The sequence below is a fragment of the Tenebrio molitor genome, chromosome 4 (assembly GCF_963966145.1).
Source record: "Tenebrio molitor chromosome 4, icTenMoli1.1, whole genome shotgun sequence".
NCBI lineage: Eukaryota > Metazoa > Arthropoda > Insecta > Coleoptera > Tenebrionidae > Tenebrio > Tenebrio molitor.
Window position 1 is genome coordinate 21,829,937 of NC_091049.1, and position 23,058 is coordinate 21,852,994.

Genomic DNA, 23,058 nt, shown 5'->3' on the forward strand with positions numbered 1-23,058 from the left:
TTTGTAATGTTGTTTTTTAAAAACCGGGTACTTTGACAACAACAACTACAGCGCCCTCTTCCGGCCTGTGGACGGTACGCACAAGCCAATACGCAAACCAAGGACACAATTAATGCGCCGACTTTGCGTTCTATATATTGTCACCCAAAATGAGTCAGTGACAGCACCGGGCTCTCAGGGGGTTTTTCGGGGCAAGGGTGTGGGTTCGGATTATGGGCGCCAGGCAACTATTCGGGAGCTGGGATACCTTGTCCAGCTGCCGGGACAAGCGCTCTAGTTTTTCAACACGCCGGAAAACAAAAAAATCAAAATTTGTTGGAATTAAATAATGTGGTTTATTCTCACTGCAGTTTCATTGATATAATAAATAAATCAGTAAGATTCCGCTGGTTTTGTGCGCTGGTTCGCTGAAACAAAAGTGGTTTTTCTGATAGGTTTCTTTGAAAAAAATGGGAAATTATTGAACCAGTTCACATGAAAGATCTTATAATTTAAAACTTATTCTGGTCTTTATGGAAAAGCTTTCCTTTACAGGGACCTTGTAACTTATCCTATGTTTCTGAGTTGAATAAACTTAAATTAAATACATTCTGTTTTCCGTACCTAATTAAAAAACAAGGTTTTACATTTACTTTTCCCAACTGAAATGCAGTATTCTAACTAATGAAATGAAAACTTTAAATGAACTTTAATTCAAGGTAATGGGCACAGACAATTAAACTATCACTGTCACTGTCAAGTGGGATTACATTTTCGGGGACGCGCTAAAGTGTCGGTGAGTCCGCGCGTATTTCACGTTAGATGGTAACAGCTATTTTCCGCAGGATCTTAAAGGTTTGGACACACACGAACAAAGGAAGAAGATTGGGGAAAAGAAAAGAAGAAGATAACGTTCCGGCAAGTCACGAGAATGAAAGGGAAGCGGAACTAACTTTGCCGTACGGTTACCCGAGCTGTGAAGAAGAAGAGAGGAATTGAAGGAAAAGGAAAGGAGAAAGAAGAAAAAAGAGAACGATAGAAAGATAGGCCGCAGCTAGACAGCCTAGAGGCGTGAAGCCACCTCAGCCCTAAATTTAGGGGCCAATGCGTGTTGTTCCAGCTGCCCCGAATGGCTGGCACAGTAACTCAAAATGAAACCGCAAAAGAAAACTCGAAAGTGAACCGATAAAAAAAAACTGAAAGCTGAAACGATAAACAGACAAAACTGAAAAATCTCAAAATGAGCGTCCCGAAAAATGTTACAAAAGGAGGGCGCGTCGCGTCGACATGTGACGTCGTGCTTTTTCTGCTAGCTCCAGGTGTTTGAGCAGCGATGTGATTTTACCGCGAGCAATAGTAGGATCACTTGGGCCTCCTACACCGGCCAAAAGAACAGTGGCATTTTGACATGCTACAATATACTTTATTTTATCTATGGAGTACCTTAAGGTCACTAAATCAACACACTATGTGTTAAGGTAGCGCCATTAGTGATTTTATGTCCGATCGAGCGATTTGTGCCTACTTATGGACTAGTTTTTAGGGAGTAATTCAGTATATTATAGCCCGGGGCAGAAAATTAGCGCGGAAGCCAACTGCCTTAACCGCATCCACCGAATCCGCCCCGGAACCCGTGTTTCTTCCGGCCGACAATACCCGGACTCCGCGCTGAGCCGAGCTCCCCCACCGCCCCAGCCGCGAGTCGCCGGCCGCGCGCAGTCCTACCATGGCGCGGCCGAGGCAACAAAAGTACCGCGCAGAGCCTGCAGAGCTCATTCCGATTCCGATTCGGATTCTCACTCCGCTTCCAGTCCATCTCCCGAACCAACCTCCGACTCCGACTCCGCTTCCGACCTTGCTGACATCCCGCTCTTTTTCTTCCTGGCCCGTTCCTTCCCATTGCGAGGGAACCCCGGCCTTCCCGCTTTCTCCCTCCGTCCTGGCCCGTTCCTTCTCGCTGTGAGGGAACCCCGGCCATCCCGCTTTCCTTCCACCCGTCTCTCTTTCGCCCCGAACAGGAAGAGCCAGCGGCGTCCAGGTCCGACCGGAACAACAGTAAGTACGAGCCGCGCTCCCCTCCGACACCTGCCTGGAACACTCCTCCAGGTCACGGACACCGTCTCCGAAGGGTTCCGGCGCCACCAGGTACCAACACCCCCTTTTTGTACATATTGTAAATAAAGGCCCGCCTGTTGCGACACCTGCTTGTTTTGCTACCCCCTTTCCGCGCCCTGACAGCCGACCCCCGGACACCGTACGCTCCGCGAAGCTACCTCGGCCGTGTGGCGTCCCACCACAGCCGCAAAAAGGGAATGGCGCTCGAGGCATACCGCGACCGACCCGCCCTGCGTCAAATCCCGTGACGTCACTACCGTAAGTGATCGTCACAATATTTGGGGCTAAGCTCTCAAAACCAAAAAAATTCGCATACATTGACTTTGCATTCTATATACGATAGTACGGGGTGATCAAGAAAAACTGTTTAAGTTGGTAACACTGGATCGTATTTGAAATCGTACAACCTATATCAGATATTTGTCAAATAAACCAAAAAAACATATCCAGTTGCAGTGTTATAAATAACCGAATTAAAAAATGTTCTTAATTGTACTGCCAACTTAAACAATCCTTCTTGACCACCCGGTATATTATTATATTATCTGTGGAGTACCTTCAAGGTTGGTAGAACTGACTAATTTGTATAATGGGTTGCCTCGTTGAAAATTGCGGGGCGGGGGGGAAGTAACTCGTGACGTAAAATCAACCCAAAAATTTAGGGTGTTCGAATAGAACCCAAGGTTTATAAGCTCCGTGGGGTTTATTGGGGGGCTTTTTGGGCTTTATTCTAGCGAGGTAATACCTAATGCATGATCGACAGACAGACGTAAAAGTTTAGTATTCTGTGACGTCACGAGTAACTTTTGCGGAGGGAAAAAATTCAAAACTATTGCTTTAAACCTATTATACAAATTAGTCAGTTCTACCAACCTTGAGTACCTTCACATGTGGCGCGATCTCGTGGCGGTACTGGAAATTAAAATTTTAAATTTTAAACTGGGTCACTACAACAGTTGTATTATACTCACGGGACGCATCGCTCGTTAAACATTCATTTAGCCCGCTCGTATAATAAATAACTTTTAAATTTTACAATCGATAAATATGACTTAACTTAAAAATATTGCTGATACGGTTGGCTTCAAAAAAAAAACGGGAACTGTCAGAAAAAGTTCTGTCAGATTTTATTAAATTTTTATAGTTTGAAACGGCCTTTTAGAATTTAGGTTAAAAAACTGCACTTTTGTGTCAGAAATACTACTCTCAAACAAGCACAAATTGACATAAACTGACAAATTAAATTTCCAATTCACATTAGGTCAAATTTCATTTCCCGTTTTTTTTGAAGCCAACTGTACAAAAATCTTCAAATTATTTTTTTCTAGGTTTAAGAGTTACTCCGTAACCATCCTTACTAGCAAGTACTAAATTGATGCGAAGTTTAATACTTTCAACAGATTTGTGTTGAGTTGAAATAATTCGAAAATTTCTTATTATAATTGATAAAGATACTTTCATTGACATCATGGCAAATGACATCCCTGAAAAGATGAAAAAATTTAAAACATGAAAAATTATAATGGAAAATATATTACCAATACAATTTCTCGAAGGAATACTAAAGGGCATAAACGAATAACGAGGTCTTTTTTCAATTTCCTCTGGCAGAAATCTGTCAGGATCAAATTTTAGTGGATCAGGCCAATGTAAGGGATTCCTGTGTATAAAATGTACAGGAATTAATAATTCGCTACCTTGGGGGATGACAATGTCACCTACAACATATTCATTCATTACAGTTCCACAGTTAAAGGCGTTGAAAAACTTACATATTTTAATATCTTTCTGAACCTGTCTCAATAGAATAGGTGTTACTGGAAATAATCTCATGGTTTCTTTGATAACACGTTCCAAATAGTCCATTCGAGTTAAATCATCCAACGTAGGATCTCTGTCGGTATTTTCAAAGATGTCGCACATCTCTTTGTAAAGTTTTTCTTGAATATCTTGGTGCATGGCTAACATTATAGTGGCAAAACTTAATGTGATAGCTGTTGTGTCGCTTCCTGTCATAATCATCGTTTGTATTTCTTTCATCATTTCTTCGTCGGTCCATTTACCCTCTTCTTCAGTAATGTTCATTAAGTTACTTAAATAATTTTTATTATTGCTACTATCGGCGACTTCATCCTTATTACACTTTTTTCTTTCAAGAATCTAAAAGTAATTCATTTACAAATGAATTATCATTGAAGCGTCATTTGTACTCGCCTTTCTGACGTAAGCATAACCCATTGTACAAAGCTGGTCCAATCTTTTCTCATATCCAAACAACCTCCACACAAGATTAATTTGTAATATTGGATTAAAGAAACGTTTCGCTATGTAAGACGCACCTCTAAAAGAATTAAGTTAAAACTCCGTGGACAATTATGGACTCTTTACTTTACTCAATAATCCACGACAAATATTCGTTTTGGTGATTTAGATCGGCCGAATCTACCCCCATACATGTGTCTACAATAATAACACTTTAGAACAAATTCTCTTCTGATATAATTGCACAATGCTAACTAACCACAAATAATTTTAAAAGTAGATTCGTAATATCGTAGAAAGATGTTTGTTTCAGAATTAATGTAGTTCTCTTTTAGGTTAACGATTAATTCATTTGAACGTCCCACAAAAATGTCAAAATATGAATTCAAAATGTTTTGATTAAATGTTTGATTAATTATTTTTCTATGGGTTCTCCATGTTGAAACTGAAACAGAATTAACATTTTGACAAAAATATTAAAATATACATAATGATATACTCGTATTTACCTATATACAGGGTGTATCTGAAATACGTGTTTTGATTTTGAACAGAACTAATCAATTTATGAAACTTTTCTCTATAACGTTCTTACTTAAAATAATTACAAATTGAGTTAAAATTTTGGAATAATTTAGCCATCAAAGAGTAACGGGTGATTTTTTAAATTTGTCGTCGAAGTAGGCGTTGAACTGTCGATTGTGAACACACTATACTTCGACGCCAAATTTAAAAAAAAACATCCTTTATATCCGCCTATGGGTAAGGGCGAAAATTTTCTGTTGCGCGATAGAAATGTAGCCTTGTTAAAAAAGCTACATTGTTATAAAAAAAAATGAAATAATAAAATTAAAATTCTCATGGTTTCAAAAAAAAATAAGACTACTTAATAACACAAGACGACTCGAGTGGTAAAATTTGGGGGACAAAAAAATCTTGTAAAGCTTTTGGGAATTCTGCGAAGTGTAATAGAAGAAAGTCTCATAAATTGGGGAGTTCTTCCACTGGTTAAAAGTAACACACGTATTTCAGATACACCCTGTATACAACCTAATTTTGAAAAGTTCTTGAAAAGTTTGACCCAATAGATCAACTAATTAGGTAAGTATAACTGTTTATTTAAAATCCAAAATTTCTGCAATTATTTTTATATTTTTTTTCTAACACTAATATCTTATAATGTTTCCATGGTGTATTTGAGCTCACTTGTTATTTTCTTTAAAATACGCTTTTCTCTATAAAATACATCGTCAATAGCTACGTATTTTCTATAGCTATTAAGATAACAAGTGTTTTATAGACGATTTAAAAATCGAGGTCGTAGTTTAAATCAGAGCGACCGCAGGGAGCGAGGATTTAATACACCGAGATTTTTAAACTATAAAACACACGTTGTCTTCAAGATTGTTTCTAACACTAACGTTTTATCAGAAATCTTTTTAAATTCAGAAATTATTCGAGGCGCCTCACAATACACAAAATGCGAAGGTGGCCGAGGGCACTAAAGTAATAATATCAACAAATTTGGAAAAAACAATTTTCATTGTTGAAATGTGCCAAATCGTTCCAGAAGAAATAAGAAAAAAGGGGCCATTTGTTACCAATGAAGTCTAAAAGTGCATACGAAAAGGTGTATATTTCGTTTCGAGGCCGAACAATAAAAAAAGTATCACGGAGGTAACGGAAGATGTCATTTTGGCTTTTCTTGATATGGGGTAAGTGTGCATTGGATGAAAAAGCAGAAGTTAAAGAAGAAGATGTTACGAACAAGAGCACGAAGCTAATGTGGCAGTTCCAATTCGATAATTGTACTTTTCACTTTTGTGATAATTACTGTAAAAATGTTACTTGAATAATATGTGTGAGCGTATTTTATGACTCTATAAGATACGTTGCTATTGACGACGTGTCTTATAGAGAAAAGCGTATTTTATGGGAAACATAAGGTGTGAGCTCAAATGCACCGTGGAAACAGTATAAGATATTAGCGTTAGAAAAACATAATAAAATACTGTAACGGTCCGAATACCATTCTCAAATTTGTGGCATATTTGTAATTAAAGGACGAGAATTGCAAATTAGAAACAGAGCGCCTTATCGTGGAAAATAACTAGAATCGTTTGCACTTTTAGTAAGAAAAGTAACAAAGCAACGTAGAAAGGGAGTCGGCAGAAAACAGAGGACCGGGTAACGGTAAAGCCAGGTGGTCGTAGAAATCAGAAGTGTGAGTGAGAGAGAGAGAATGAAAATTACCAATTCATTATTAATTAGAACAATTTTGGGGAATCAAACCAATGTAGAACAATTTTGAGAAGTAGCAGGTCAATGGAATTTAGTTGCATGATATGACACTTACGTAACAGCGTTTCAAGCCCAATTTAGGTTTCAAAATAAGGTTAGTTTGTTTCATTTTAATTCTGTTTGTTCCATTTTAATTCTGTTTGTTTCATTTAAATTCTGTCTAATTCTTGGTGCTGATTTTTATTATTGTATAGAGTCAGTAATTTAGTGTCCTTTTTCAGGCTTCTAATTCAACAACAAATTTGTACATTCGGTCTGGTCCTAACAAAAGTCTAAATTTAAACCACAGACAATTAAACTATAGTAAGACGTCGCATTGCTACCCAATTTTTGGAAACACAATTCCAGCGCTGCTCGAGCACTTGGCCGAACTAATTTTATAAAGCATGCTTGATGGAGCTGTTTAACTTAATAATTTTGTCCTCATTTAATATTAATTTCAACTGTAAAATGTCTTTAAAATGCACAACGTTTTATTAATTATAAGAAAAAATAACAATAAATGAATTAAATTAAAAACTAGACCCAAAACTAAAATTAAATATTCTGAAAATCCCCATTTTCTTCGTAAGTAACATGTCTTGACGATTTTTTTTTAATTCTCTTCTTACGTCCTGCAGTTTTTTTTTTAATAAATGATCAAATTGATTGATGCATCGGACAATTTTGTTTTAATTTCCAGAAAATGGCTTTTACATATAAACTAAGGTCCCAAAAAGTAGAAAATATTATTTTTTTCCTTTCTTTATTACAATTACAATTTCTCAATACTGAAAACCTTGTCTATTGTAATTACTTTCATTTAATAAATGGCACTAATTCCTACCTTTTTATTCACAGAAAGTCTGATATCTTTAATAGGTACATTTTTATTTTTTTCAGAAAAATGTCACATTTGACAAATATTTTTTGACTGTTTTAAATACAACGGTAATAATCAAAATTTTACGAATAAATACGAGTGTTTCGGCCAAATGCGTGCGGAGCAGCACCGTCGAAGGTATTCCAACATTATTATATGGGATTGAAGTGTCTTACTATAGTTTAATTGTCTGTGATTTAAACATTTAAAATAATGGTGGAAAAACGGAAACTGTAATTTCAAAAGTTCTAGAGATTTCGAAAGGGTGTCGCGATCGGCTTAAAGTAGAACCGAGCTGATTGGTCACTTTGGTCAAGTAGGGGTTGCGAAATTGGGGTGCGCCAGAAATGATAAAACCGAACGCGGAACGGGAAAAGGGGCTTTTTTGATTCACTCGGGGTTTGATCTCCAAAGTAGCCGGAGGTACGTTCAGTACTTCCAGTAGCCATTTTGTGACCACGTGCTTTACATTTACAAGGTACATTATTTCTCTAATTCTTATACATTATTTGTAGTCGTGATTTAATTAGTCGAACAGCATTTAGTTCTTTATCGTTCTAAAGTAAAGAGTATATTATTTTCTCTGATTATCTGATGACCACGTGACTCTTTAGAATCTTGTGTTAATTATAAAATATTTTCATTCATTATGTATGTTTTGGAGTCTCCAGGTCGGGAAGCTACCGCCAGTGTCCGTCGCACTCAATTAGCTGTGGTCCGGCGTAAGAGCACAAAATTAGCCGCGTCACCCCCAAGGGGGCCAGCGAAGAAACTAGGCCAGCTGACACGTGAAGAGAGGTACCCTTTGGCCCTATTACCTTTTTTCCTTGTATTTTCAACCACCGAAGTAGACCAGGGTGATCTATGAGATTCCAGGGCATCGCGTCGGGTTCAATTTAATTGGGGAAACAAACAAATCTAAATCGGATAGTTCGCATCTCAAACTCGCATACCTAATGCTATTCGCGCCAGAAACTTCTGTATCTGCCCAGCTTAGTCATTTATTCATGAGTCAGATCTCAATTCGTGGGCCGCGAGTCAAATTTCATTGGGTCAAATTTCCACCAACTTCTGTTATTAAATTCACTTATTTATTTCTATAATTTGTTGGGACCAAACACCACCACACTCGATTATTTGTTAAATAAAATTTAAGTGAAGTGTGCTCAATCGTTTTAATTCCATTATTTGGAAAGCCTTTCGAAGGTACGGCCTCTCGTTAGAACCTAATTAAACAAAATGAATATAAAACACAACGTAAATATTTCTTTTCTCATTAAAAATTTCATCCGAGGGAATGCGGCAACCAACTATACACCAAATGAGGGAAGAAAGTTTCATCGAGGAAAAATCAAGGAAGTCGAAATGTTTCAATACGATGATGCATATTATTCAAGTAAAATTTGTTGATAATATTACTATAGTACCCACGAATTGTACCTATGTGTTGATGCGCCTGGAATAATTTATTAAGTACATTTTCTTCTCAATTCATTAAAATTTCTGATGTTAGATGTTAGCGTTAGAAAAACAAGGGTCAGTTTATAAAAAGAGAATTAAATATTCAATTCGAATTAAATTTTAATGCGCGATTAACCCATGAATCCGAAACTTCAATTGGTTCAATCTGATCACGTGTTCAGTTAATCTCGTATTTGATTCCGATTGACTTAATTTCGCTTCTGCAAACTGGTCTATTAAACACTTGTTTGAATGGTTAAATAGTATATTATGCAACAAGATTTATAAACGGCACTTTAGACACGAGTTTTATGTTAGACACGAGCGAAGCGTAGCGGAGAGAGTGTTTAATAAACAAGTGTCTAGAGAAGTTTATAAACGAGTTGAATACTATACTTTTTCTACGACCAAATTAACAAATGGACGAAACAAGCAACTTTTTTATTAAACGTTAATTTAAACATACAAACTAAATGAACATACCAAATAGGACTAGGTACGAGTATATATATTTCTCAGACTACAAATTGTTGGTGGCTTCAGGTCCATATTTGAAAAATACAATGAATTATTCCACTGCAACGACGTTGTTTTCTTTCACGCCGGATGTGAAACTGATAAACGTCAAAATATCAACTTGATCTAGAGCTAAATATGTCCAAAAAATTCAAACCGTGTTTAAAGAAACTTCGAGCGCAGGTATTTAATATGCCGAAAATGCCCGAATGGACATCAATTTGTGACTAATGAACAATCGTTTTTAAAATGACGTTTTATACACTATTTGTCAGTGAAAATGTGACACTTTAGAGAAGGAAGTAGAAAAAAGATTTTTGTCGAGTTGGAATTAAATATTTTTAAAACATTAGAAATATAAATTTTACTTATGACTGCCGTTATCGTTCATTTTACTAAGTTACATTAGTTTCAAAAACATTATTTAAATAGTATATTATGATACAAGTTTATAAGGAAGCCTTTAAAGCACGCGCGACGAGTTTAAGAGCACGACGCGTAGCGGAGTGCTTTTAACGTCGCAAGTGCTTTAAAGGCCCTTATAAACGTGTGTCATACGCTATTTTTTATTATACCTGCACTAAAATCTGAAAATTATAACAAAAAAAGTAAATTGAAATACCTTTTCCGAAGTAATCTATATCGTTGATATAGAAATGGTCAATTGTTGTTGTTTCGTTGCTATCATAAATTGTGTATAAATGTCTATTTATCATTGTTCAAAATGTAGGTGAATTTGTTGTTACCTAAGCAACCCTTAAAGCTTTAGTGTTTTAAAGGCCCTTTTTCGCACGCATTTTAGTGTCAAAAACAGGGATTATGATTCAGGTATAATAAAAAAGTATTTAATAACATTAAAAACTATTTTAAAAGTAAGATCTAGATTGTTCATCATTAAAGAATGAAATAATAAAGTAAATTACATTTACTCATTTTCAAATTCTTTTACAGTAACTTTATACAGGACATTTCAGAACGAAATTGAAAACGCAACCCACAATAGATTTTCAAAATTATTGTGGATCTTTGTTTTTTGATTTAAAAAACATAAAACATAGTTAGCTGTGCACTTTCGTGAATTTTGACACAAACGTCATTCGCTTGGTTAAATGAAATTGTGAAAAAACGAAGAGTTTTTGGCAAAATGTTTATTGTCTGCATTAACGCACAACGGCAGAAGCGTTGTAATTACATTCGCCATAAATCAGGATCATGTCTGCTTTCTCATCGTTCATAATTTCACTTTAAAACAATATGGTATTTAAAATAGCCACGTTAACTTTGGAAATGTGATGTGGTTTGCATTTTCAATTCCGCCGCCGCCGGGCTCTTTATCACTCGCGAAATACCATGTATTACTAATAAATTACATACTTGGTGCAGTTAGTATTCCATTACCAAATGCCGGTTCAAGAAATCTGTACAATGACCCTTTGGCAAGACAATGCTTCAAAACATATTCTACAACATCTGAATCTGAAACTAAAATGAATAAATAGGGACCCAGCCACATTTTTCCAATTGGTCCATATTTCTCGGCCAGTTCCATTGTTTTAGGATAAAATTCTTACAAGAGAAGTTAGTTAGGTATATATTTTCTAATACTCTCACATTGTCTTACCATCTGGACCTTTGACGAATAGATGAATGCTTCCCAAAAATGGTAAAGCAAACGGCCCTTTTATCTGTGCAGCATGATAGTACAACTTTCTTCTTTTCCAACAATAATTAATAATAAACAACACTAACACCACTGATGATAAATGAAACAGAACACTACTGACGTTAAAATTATTTTCTTTCATGACGATATTCATTAATTTAAATCAAAGTGCAGAATCTGTTTTATGTCTGATGTCACTATCAAATGAAATATTTCTTGAGAAGTAACCACCGATTTATATATTCGTGAAAAGAACAAAAATCTATTATTTAGTTAGAGGACAACAGCGTCCTTGATTCGGAGTGTTTTTCGGTGTAAACATGCCACGGAGAAATAAAACAATATTAAAGATAATAATAATAAAAATTTCTCTAGACTGTAATATGTAACTAATATACAGGGTGGCCCAAGGAAAACTATCTACTTGGATTATCTTGAAAACTACAGACTTTGGGGAAAAATTTCGTAACAGGTTAATTTTGATATCGAAATGGACACATAATAGTGATGAACTCAGCGGCCCAACGTCATCTCCTGGTCAAACTTATGACCCTCTTGCAGGATGAACCCATTTTAAGTTTTCTTGGTAGAGATATCAACATTTTTGAGTTTTACCTGATATTACTGGAGAAAGTACACTGTGAAGTGTAGTCAAGTGATATATCATTTTAAGTAATTTGAATTCTTTTTACAATACTATCATAAATTTCATTGCTGTTTATGTAGCATCAGTAAATAGAATGCTGATAATTGAAATGCAAATGTTTCAGTTTGGAAATTTAATAATCTTACCTAAACAGTAAATAAATTGTGATATTGTTTTATTTATATACAATTTAAAATGATTGAAATTATTGAATCAGTTCAGAATTGTTCCCTGGGCAATTTTTCTAATAATAATATTAAGAGCAACTCAAAATTTTTAGTATTATTCTAAAGAGAGTTTAAATCGCTTTAAAATGATATGTCATTCAATCCCTGTTCTCTATAATACCGGGTGACTTTTAATGATTGAGACAAATTTAGTGAGTTGGCACTCCCGAATAATTGATACGCCTAGTCCTTTGTCCAAGAGTTGTCTGTTGATTCACATTCTGTTAAGATTCTAGAAATAAATAATAACAATTTGATTTATTTTGACTTTGAATGTGTCAGTCAAGTGTACCAACATAAAATCGTAAATGTGTTGCCAACCTAACAAAAATAATTTCAATCTTTAAAGTCACCGGGTAGTCCGCGAAACAGTGGCCCTTGCCAAAAGGATGAAGTTGCACTAGCGAATTTATCACTGTCATGTGTTCCGTAGGATTCAAAATTGAGCAATTTCGGCGTTTGTCATGTAAATCTGTAGCTTTCAAAATAATGCGGGTGAATAATTTACGTTGGGTCACTCGGTATAATGATTTGAGCAGATTCTTAAAATAAAAATAAAAATTTTAATTGAAATAATTATTCCAGTTTCTTGCATATATAATTTTTTCTTATATTTGCCCTACATCCTCCAACTAGTAAATATAATTATGCTAAATACGAAATCATTTCGCAACAAACAATTAAAAAATGGGAATCCTTGAATACTGCTTTATGAAGGAATTTAATGAACCAGTCTGCAATCTCTTTACTCTTATTTCACTGAATTTATATTATTTGCATGAACAGAGAAGTAACGCTTAATAGTTATTTATGACATAAGTGTTAAAAGTAAAATTTTATTTTGAGAGAAGGGAACCCGCTGTACTAGCTTAATAACTGACGTGGTCCAGGATGGTGTCTTTCCGGAAATCGCTCTGCGTACTCTGGACGCTGCAGCTGCATTTTGATAACGTGACATCATTGCCCATACATTAGCAACATATCTGTGAGCTCATTATTTTCGTAATGATAAAGCCATTCCGACTAATTAGATGATTAACGTCATTTGCTCATTTGTCAATTCTAATTTCTAACAAATCAGCGCAAAATTTGAGCAGGACCGGTTTCAAAATTTTCAAAAAAAATAATTTATTGTAATGATCTGAATACATTACTTTTTCCGCCAAATATTCAAACCTGCGCAAAACGGTAACAAATGTGGTCGTGAGCGTCATCGAATCGGAGGAGCCCTACGTTGTGTCTTTCTTTTTTTTCACCGTGAATACTGGTGACTGACGAATTCAGCGAAAGTAAAGATGATAATACGAACAGTGAATAAAATGTATAAAATATTAATTAAAACTTTCTAATGTATTTACTTTTCCTAAATATCCCTTTTTATAATGACTAAATTCTTTTTACAAAATTTTTTTTAACCATGGGATTTCAGTGAAGTGCGCACAAGTTACGCCACTGGTAAGATTCTATTTGTCAGATTCGCATGACTCGGTATCGCGACAAAAGCGCGCCGCAAAAAGAGCGCGCGACAAAAGAGCGTGCGACATAAGAGCGCGGCGACATAAGAGCGCGGCGACATAAAAGCGCGGCGACATAAGAGCGCGACGACATAAGAGCGCGGCGACAAAAGAGCGTGACCACAAAAGAAGGTAAATACAGGTTGCCTTTGCCTTTGCCTTTCTTGAGGCAATAATTAATTTCCATATTGAATGAAAATTTTCCTTACCCTTTAGTTATACTAAGACTTGGCGCGACCTTGACGCGACCTTGAAACACAACAAGAGAGAAAAAAAAGGCATTTGCACAAGGTTTGAATGGTGGGACACGATCTAGGAGGACGCCCTGAGGCTGTCTAGCCAGAAAAAACGCGAAAATTCCAGAAGTAGTTAAAGTGAACAATTACCAAATAATCCTGTACATTTTGTATTGGCGCAAATGCCAATGCTGGCAGGTGGCGCAACATGAGTGCAAATTCAGGATTTACAGCATAAGATGCTTGCAGTCCTGCAGATTGGACATGCCGATAAATTGCCTGCGAAAAATGGAAAAAGCAACCTCCTCCGTAAATACATTGACTGCTGCTTTTTCAAAATCCTGTCTTGTCACAGTGTTTATTTGTCTCACGCTATTTTGTCGCGGCGCTCTTTTGTCGCAGCGCTCTTTTGTCGTGGCGCTCTTTTGTCGCTGCGCTCTTTTGTCGCTGCGCTCATATTGCGGCTCTCTTTAGTCGCGCGCTCATTTGTCGCGCGCTCAAATGTCGTAGATTCGCATGACTCAGTGTGCTACTCTTAGAACGGGGGGACTCTAGTAGTGGAAAAAATAGTATATAAACCACGGTGAAGAAGTCCCTTATAGCCTTCACGCCTTAGAACCCTCGGCACACCTCGGGCTCTAATCTTGGCGCTCTGGCTATAATCATGAACTTCTTCACCTTGGTGTATAATAATACTATTTAAACTGTCAGCTGGAATAGTGTAAAAAATGACAATAAAGCTTGAACTACAACGAATTTTTCAAAACTGATAGAAATTTGATGTCCCACTTTTTTTGCCCGCAATAGTACATTCAAAATCACTCAAAAAAATGGAACACCTACAGAAAAGCTATCGTAATCTGATCTTGGATTTTCATTAAGAATTATCATCCCATTTTTAATATAAAAAATAAAATGTGGTTAAAAACATATGTAGTTTTTCTAATTTTTTTAAGAAACTGTTAGGAAGATTTTTTTAAAATTAATTTTATATTAAGCTTGAATTATTTGTAAGCGCTGGTAATTTTTTCAGATTTTTTGAATGTAGGGTAATTTTTTTCTTGATCATAGTAAGTACAACCTTAATAGTCATTTATGATATAAGTGTTAAAAGTAACATTTTATTTTGAGAGAAGGGAAGATTTCGGAACTAGCGCAGCGAGTGGAGAAACCCTTCGAACAAAATAAAATCACTTTTAACACTATTTTTTTTCTACTTCCTTCTCTAAAGTGTCACATTTTGCACTGACAAATAGTGTATAAAACGTCATTTTAAAAACGATTGTTCATTAGTCACAACTTGGTGTCCATTCGGGCGTTTTCGGGATATTAAACACGCTCGAAGTTTCTTTAAACACGGCTTGAATTTTTTGGACATATTTAGCTCTAGATCAAGCTGGTATTTTGACGTTTATCAGTTTCGCATCCGGCGTGAAAGAAAACGTCATTGCAGTGGAATAATTCGTTGTGTTTTTCAAATATGGACCTAAAGCCACCAACAGTTTGTATCCTGAAAAATATATATATATTCCTATTTGGTATGTTCATTTAGTTTGTATGTTTAAATTAACGTTTAATAAAAAAGTTGCTTGTTTCGTTTGTGTGTTCCATTTGTTAATTTGGTCGTAGAAAAAGTATAGTATTCAACTCGTTTATAAACTTCTCTAGACACTTGTTTATTAAATACTCGCTCCGCTACACTTCTCTCGTGCCTAAGATAAAACGCGTGTCTAAAGTGCCGTTTATAAATCTTGTTGCATAATATACTATTACAAACAGTACAAACACCATTAAAAACACTTAAAAAATGAGGTTATGTTAAAAATATAATTGAAAGCAGGACGCAGAAGAGCATTGAGTCTTGGAGTGTTGCCTATTTTCAACACCGTCCCTCGATTGTAGGTAGCTGGAGCTTATTATTCTGGTATTCATGGGTCATTCTGTGATGCTCTGTCAAACGTCATTGTGACATTACTTTAAACACTAGTGGAAAAAAAAAATTCATATACGCCGTGTTAAAAATTGACTTTTTAATGTTTGTAGAAAAGGTCCTTTTTTATAAAAATAAATTTTACAATAATACAATTAACTGTTTTGGTACCTTTGGTACCTTTTGAGCTCTCTTAATATTCATCCTAAGCAATAACTTCGGACTACTTGGTTCCTTCTGAGGTGATGTAAAACCCTTATGAAGTTATTTTATCATAATGATGTACTTTTCCCCAAAAATATTTATCACTTCCTCCAACTGCTACTACGAGCCTGCTCTAAAGTAAAGTAAAGATTTTTCTTTACTATTTTTAGTATATTTCTTACCATGCGTTCAAGTAAAAACCTGGGCTGAGTAAGCGTTGAAAAAAGTAAAGCATTTGTAATAGTGAAAAATTTGAATTTCCCGTCGTTTGACACGAATGACATTTGTTTATATTTAATCGGCACACACAAAGGGTGCCCTTAGATATTTGCTTCGAGAATAGGAATCGTTATTTATTCTATCTTTAATGTATTATAAAACATTGCAAAGAAAGAAAAAAACAAAAATATTTTTTTTATAAATTTTAGGTCAACATGGTCTAATTACAACGGTTAATTTACACTTTAAAAAAGCAAAACAAGTGACAGTTTTCAACGCCTTCCCAACCCAGAATTTCATTTGAACGCCCGATATACAACCTGTCTCAGAAATAAGTACCTACATTAATTTTAACCAGTGACAGATCTCGTCATGAACAACAAAATTGTTAAAATGTACTTTTTTTCGAAATATAATTTTCATTTCAGTATTTTACCTCCCCATAAATTAACGAGCTGTCTATTTTCTAGTTATTTGACCCAATGACAGTAAAGCCGACATTTTATTAGCTAATATGCACATATTTGACAAGTTTAGTCACTGCTCTGAAATGTTAATGATCGTAAAAGGTAGGTAGGATGTACTAATAACTATGATTGCAAAGACTATATACAATACGTTCCAAAAATAAGCACAAAACCTAGAAGGAGTACTTTTTTATTTTACATGTCTTTTATATTACGATTACAATACAGAAAAATTTGATAAAATAAACTAGGCAAAAATAAATAGGGAATTCCACAAATTTTTTTGGAAAGCAAATTAATTGCCCCAATCCTCCCACGTATTCTTAAATACTATGGGGGTCATTCACGAAACTCGGTAAGGCTCGATAAGGCGTTGCAAATTCAAAACCATGACAACCGACATTGTTTTGAAGCATTGTATTTGCCGTTTCGTTAACGATTTGCAAATTTGCAAAGTTTCGTGAATATCCCCCTACGTAAATAAATTTGAAATGTTACAGGTACTTGAAACTTTACATTTAATGTGCATAATACATATATTTCTAACACATTTCATTACAAATTTTAAACTGTAGATATATACAGGTGTCCCAAAATTGGTGTACTAACTACTTACTACCTTATCGCGGATGTTTAAATATACATGAAAAAAAATATGGGAAAAATTTGCAGACAAAAAAATCAATTATTGTTATTAACAGTAATACAATGTAAACATTTTTTCGATTTCCAAAGCTTCTAAATTCTCTATTATGCAGGATTAGATATTGGTAGTGAGTGATCTTGTACTTTGTGATAATATGTACGATTAGAGGTAGCTGTCATGACAATTTAATACATATATTTTGAAATTATTGACCTGTTAAGTGCCACTTTCAAAGACCCCCAAATCAGCAAATAAGTCCAATAGAATTTTTTAAACATTTTTCTAAAGTTTATGGGAATCTCTTCTACGCCGTAGTGCACCGTTAGTACGCCATTTTTGGGACACCCTGTATAGATTATTTAAACTTTCCCATTTTTTGAAAAGACAGTAAGAAACCGGACAGGCTTCAATGGTCCACCGAGAGGCAGCAGTGCCTAGAAAAATGGTGCAATGTTATTTTCAGTAACGAGCGTAACTTCTGGCAGTGGTAATCTGATGGCGATGGCCATAGGAAGGTAAGAAGGTCAAAGTGTCAAAGGCTTCATTCAGAGTTTTTCCAGACATGCCACGTCAGATTAACACAATAGTTGGCGAAATAGGAGTGACAATGTGCAATGATAGCCGATCATATTTGGTATTCATCTATGGTATGGAAACCACGACAAAAACATATTAGCAAATTTAGCTTACTTTTACTTTAACAGCATAGGTACACAGATTTTTCTCTATAGCTAAAAACTACTGTACGAGTATGTAGTTGTCATGTTGACACTTTATAAGAAATTCAAGAGAAACTTTACAATCGATTAATATGATTTTATCTTAAAAATTTTGCAGGCGAGATAATCATAAAATTATTTTTTTCTAGGTTTAAGAGTTACTCCGTAGCCATCCACACTACCAAGTACTACATTAATACGAAGTTTAATACTTTCAACAGATTTGTGCTGAGTTGAAATAACTCGGAAATTTCTTAATATATTTGATAAAGATACTTTCATTGACGTCATGGCAAATGACATCCCTGAAAAGATGAAAACATTTAAAACATGAAAAATCATGATGGAAAATATTTTACCAATACAATTTCTCGGAGGAATGCTAAAAGGCATAAACGAATAACGAGGTCTTTTATTAATTTCCTCTGGCAGAAATCTGTCAGGATCAAATTTTAGTGGATCTGGCCAATGTATGGGATTCCTGTGTATAAAATGTACAGGAATGAATAATTCGCTACCTTGGGGGATGACAATGTCACCTGCAACATATTCATACATTAAAGTTCCGCAGTTTAAGCCGTTGAAAAACTTACGTATTTTTATATCTTCCTGAACCTGTCTAAGTAAAAGAGGTCCAACTGGAAATAATCTCATGGTTTCTTTAATAACACGTTCCAAATAGTCCATTCGAGTTAAATCATCTAACGTAGGATCTCTGTCGGTATTTCCAAAGATGTCGCACATCTCTTTGTAAAGTTTTTCTTGGACAACTTGGTGCATGGCTAACATTATAGTGGCAAAACTTAACGTGATAGCTGTTGTGTCGCTGCCTGTTGCAACCATCGTTTGTATTTCTTCCATCATTTCCTTGTCGGTCCATTTACCCTCTTCTTCAGTAAGTTTTATTAAATTACTTAAATAATTTTTATTATTACTACTATCGGCGACTTCATCCTTATTAGACATTTTTTTTCTTTCAAGAATCTAAAACTAATTTATTTAACAAAAAATGATTAGAACATCATTTGTATTTGCCTTTCTGACGTAATCATGACCCATCGCACAAAGCTGCTCTATTCTTTTCTGATATCCCAACAACTTCCACACAAGATTAATTTGTAATATAGGATTACCAAAACGTTTCCCTACATAACACCCCCCTCTAAAACGATTAAATTAAAACTCTGTGGAAATGTATGGTTTATTTAATTTACTCATTCATCCACGACAAACATTCGTTTTGGTGATTGAGATCGGTCGAATCTACCCCCATACATATGTCTGCAATAATAACATGTTAGAACAAAAATTGTTTGCGATTGTAAAATGTTAATTAACCACAAATAATTTTAAATGTAGATTCGCCATATCGTGTAAAGATGTTTGTTTCACAATTCATGTAGTTCTTTTTTAGGTTAACGATTAATTCATTTGAACGTCTCACAAAAATGTCAAAATACGAATTCAAAATGGTTTGATTAAATGTTTGATTAATAATTTTTCTATGGGTTCTCCATGTTGAAACTGAAACAGAATTAACATTTTCACAAACATATGAAAATAATATATACAGGGTGGACCATCTTATAGCATATTCTCATTAAACCATATTTCTAATCATCCTAGAAATTTGAATTTTGCGGTCGATAATCTAGACTGAAAGTACTACAACATGAATTTTTTATTTTTTCAAACAGACGCTCCAAATGGCGTCAGGACGCTAAAAAATAAAAAAATTAAATTACTTAATTTTTTTATCGACTCCCTGGATTGAAAATACTACAGAGAACTCATTTCTGATATTAAAAATTATGAAAGAGTCATTGATTTCAAATTAATTGACATAATAATTTTTGGTACCAAAATGTGAGTAATTTATGACGACGACCCTCGATGGGTCCATTTGACAATGGTCCGCAAACAACCAGCTGTAAATCATAACTGGGGGTACGGTCCTGGATTTGTATGGTATTGGAGACCCTTGTAAATCAAACTTTACCACCGTTTGATGATTCCCGTCATTTTAAAATACTACCATAAATATGCTACCACTTTGTTCGTAGATGTTAAATGTCGATTTATTCAGTTATTATCCTGATATAAATACCAACTTTTATACATATAATTAAAATCGACATTGTCCTGTGGGTGAGATCGTAAGAAAAAAGTCCGGATTGGTTTATGACTTTGATAATAAAACGCTATCAAAGTCCAATTTTACATTTATTTTATTTTATAAAAAATGATTCTGCCATTTGGTACATCGCAAATTGAAGATTGTGCCTTCTAAATTTCAATTTTTTTTTTGATAATTAAAAAAGGGTTTTACCGCAGATATGCTACACGATGGTCCACCCTGTATACAGGGTGTATCTAAAATACATGTGTTAATTTTAACCAGTGGAAGAACCCACCAATTTATAGAACTTTTCTCTATATCATTTTAAAATTTGCTAAAGATTTTTTGCCCCCCAATTTTGACCAAACAAGTCGTTTTGTGTGATTAACTAGTCTCAATTTTTTGTAACCATGAGAATTTTAATGTTGACTAATTTATTTAACTTTTTCTATAACAATGTACCTTCGTTGACAAAGTTACGTTTCACAATGGAGCATTTTCCATAGCGTCAATGTCATTTCAAAATTTGGTTAGATTATCACAAATTAAAAAAAATTCCTGCCTGACTATGTCCCTGTCAACCAAGTGTCAAAAAATGAGAAATAAATGCCAATTAATGTCACAAAACATAATGAGAGGTTATAATATTTACGACCGTTTTACAATGGAGCATTTTTCATTGCGTCAAAGAATGACATGTATTTCAGCTGTCACCTCTTGAAACAATTGAAGAAAAATTGCCAAGCAACATTTTTTACACCCCTTAAAATCTGTCAAAAGTCAAAAATTACGTGCAAATCCAAAGTGTTTGTAAGGTTAGAAAGATAAATGTCAAATATGTCACCTGCGTTTGTGCGAAAAGGGGTGACCAAAATTCGGCGATGGTGCGCGTTTGTTTCATACGCGTCTACGTTTTTGCATCTACAGCCATGTTTAACAAAGTTTTTTCTTTTTTCTTGCAAACCAGACGTCATTCAAAGACGAGTTTCTCCCTACAGCATTTTTTATTGACGGTCAATTTTTTGATATAAATCTTAAGTGATTCAACATTATAAAAGGCATGTAAAAATTATGTTTTTAAAACATGGGTTATTGCATTCATGGGATTTTACTCTTCACTGTCTAAAATATCTGCATTTTAAATTTCATAAAAATCCGTTGGAAAATAACCGAGATATAAGGCTCGAAAATCTTAGCTAAGACCCCTATACAATATGTCACACCAAAGTTAACCTATTTGTGACACGGCCGTAATTAAACGATGCAAATTTGTAAATTTTGAATTTATGTGATTATCATTTTTGTTACGGTTTAATTTGTCCTTTGACTCTACCACTATATACAGGTGCGTCCTAAAAAACGTAGCAAGCTACATATCTCTGTTATTTATGGCTCGATTTACATAAAACAAAAACTGGAGTAAATAACTTTAAAAACACTATAAGCACAACATAGATCTATTTTTTTTTCAAAAATTCATTGAAGATCAGATGATAGTGATCTTTGTTTTTTAAGTAGCTTGGTAGGTATATTTTTTATTCCGATTTTGAAACAGATTATTCTTCTGAATCCAACGATATGCCAAATGTTAGAATGCATTTAAAAGTAACCGCGAAAACAAATAAAGAAAATAGTATTATTAGAAAATTTTAATTCGAAAAGAATCAGATATAGCTACTATGGAAGACAATCCTGTTCATTGTTTCATTTTTCAAAGAAAAAACGAGCAAAAACAAAAAAATGTTGTCAATGACTTCTTCTCATCATCACCAATTACCGGTTTTTTTTTCCAAACTTATTTCAGAATCTCCGAAAGTTCTTCACCGATTGCTTTGAAATTTTAACACAACGTTGCATTCAAATAGGCGCGTGTTATAATATTGTTATTATATTGATGTTACACCTGTGACAGGTAAAAACATGCTTTTTTAAACAGCGCAGCTATATGTTGAACGTAAAAGCACCACACGCTATACTAAATATCACGACCTGCTGTATTATAATTATAAGTTATAACCAGCCTGTTCATTCCATTAAAAATATGTACATTATGAAAATGTTTCGGAGAAAAAACCAACTGCCCGCTGATGACGGCGCCACAAAACGGGCACGGGCATGGGCACGAAAGAAAAAGGTTTAGACATGATTTTAGATTTAAGATTGAATAAGTACCGGGTGGGGCATCGTATACGCGCACGCGAGAAATCGCGACTTCTAATTAAATAAAATTGTCGAAATTTTTCAGACTTACCTGGCTATTGGTAAGGTACATTTCATAATTTTTTGATAATTTTTCACTTACAAACAAAGCCAAAAAAAATTAAAATGTAAATTTCAACCAAAAAGTCAAATTCTGATTTTTATACTAACCTATACAGATTCACTTCCTATAATTATTTACGAAATCTACGGAAAAAAATACCAATTAGATTTTGAATTAAAGGCAGTTTTACATTTCAACTTTCAAAATAATTTTTATTTATGACCTGCTACTTGTGCTGTCGTAAATTTAGGTGACAATGGAAACTGTCAATTTTATGGCAAAAAGGTTTAAAACGGTCGGCTATACCTTTGTTGGGAAATTATACCATTGTGCCGTAAATCACCCGTCTGGTTTACGTTTAAATAAAAAAGCGAATTATTTAGCTAACCAAGTCAAAATTTGTAATTGTGCCACCAGGGTTTGATGGGCTAGCAGATACAGATTCATTTAGCGTAAAAACTTTATAGGTAAATTAACAGTTAATTTCAGAAAACTAATAAAACTGTTACGGCCTTATTTATTAACAAAAAAATTTTTAAAAATTCTTAAATATACCTTATCAATAATTAGTCAGGTATATAAAATTTCGCCAATTTTATTTAATTAGAAGTCGCGATTTCTCGCGTGTGCGTATACGATGCCCCACCCGGTACAGTAAGTTCATGTTTTCTTTCTGATTTGTCATGATTACACCAAATTTAATTTCAAA

At 34.6% G+C, this 23,058-nt stretch overlaps 2 protein-coding genes across 3 annotated transcripts in view; both read right to left on the minus strand.

Annotated features, from left to right (window-relative positions):
• Positions 1-1,452: 1,452 nt before the first annotated feature.
• On the minus strand, positions 1,453-16,656 carry LOC138129986 (cytochrome P450 4C1-like). Its single transcript, XM_069046340.1, has 6 exons — positions 10,871-16,656; positions 4,616-4,801; positions 4,488-4,554; positions 4,309-4,435; positions 3,633-4,254; positions 1,453-3,578 (listed from the first exon to the last, which is right to left on the minus strand). The coding sequence occupies exons 1-6, from the start codon at positions 11,043-11,045 to the stop codon at positions 3,409-3,411; spliced, it is 1,347 nt and encodes a 448-aa protein (XP_068902441.1). The 5' UTR covers positions 11,046-16,656; the 3' UTR covers positions 1,453-3,408.
• A 120-nt stretch (positions 16,657-16,776) lies between these two features.
• The window catches only part of LOC138129983 (cytochrome P450 4C1-like), a 31,567-nt gene continuing 25,285 nt past the window's right edge, over positions 16,777-23,058 (minus strand). The window contains exons 7-12 of one of the 2 annotated variants that reach the window (XM_069046337.1): positions 19,306-19,491; positions 19,182-19,248; positions 19,003-19,129; positions 18,561-18,951; positions 18,327-18,506; positions 16,777-18,272 (exon numbers count right to left, since the gene is read on the minus strand). In XM_069046337.1, the coding sequence (XP_068902438.1) occupies positions 18,103-18,272; positions 18,327-18,506; positions 18,561-18,951; positions 19,003-19,129; positions 19,182-19,248; positions 19,306-19,491 (1,121 nt within the window). In that variant the 3' untranslated portion in view covers positions 16,777-18,102. The remainder of the gene's footprint in view (positions 18,273-18,326; positions 18,507-18,560; positions 18,952-19,002; positions 19,130-19,181; positions 19,249-19,305; positions 19,492-23,058) is intronic. The other variant, XM_069046338.1, reaches the window with a different exon arrangement.

What these genes read in the sequence shown, in the direction of transcription:
- LOC138129986 (XM_069046340.1), bottom strand. Translation starts at nt 11,045, where the DNA reads ATGGAACTGGCCGAGAAATATGGACCAATTGGAAAAATGTGGCTGGGT. An exon ending in TGGAATACTAACTGCACCAA is followed by an intron (nt 4,802 to 10,870) that starts GTATGTAATTTA and finishes ATTCTGTTTCAG; the next exon opens with TTTCAACATGGAGAACCCAT. An exon ending in TCCTTCGAGAAATTGTATTG is followed by an intron (nt 3,579 to 3,632) that starts GTAATATATTTT and finishes TCATCTTTTCAG; the next exon opens with GGATGTCATTTGCCATGATG.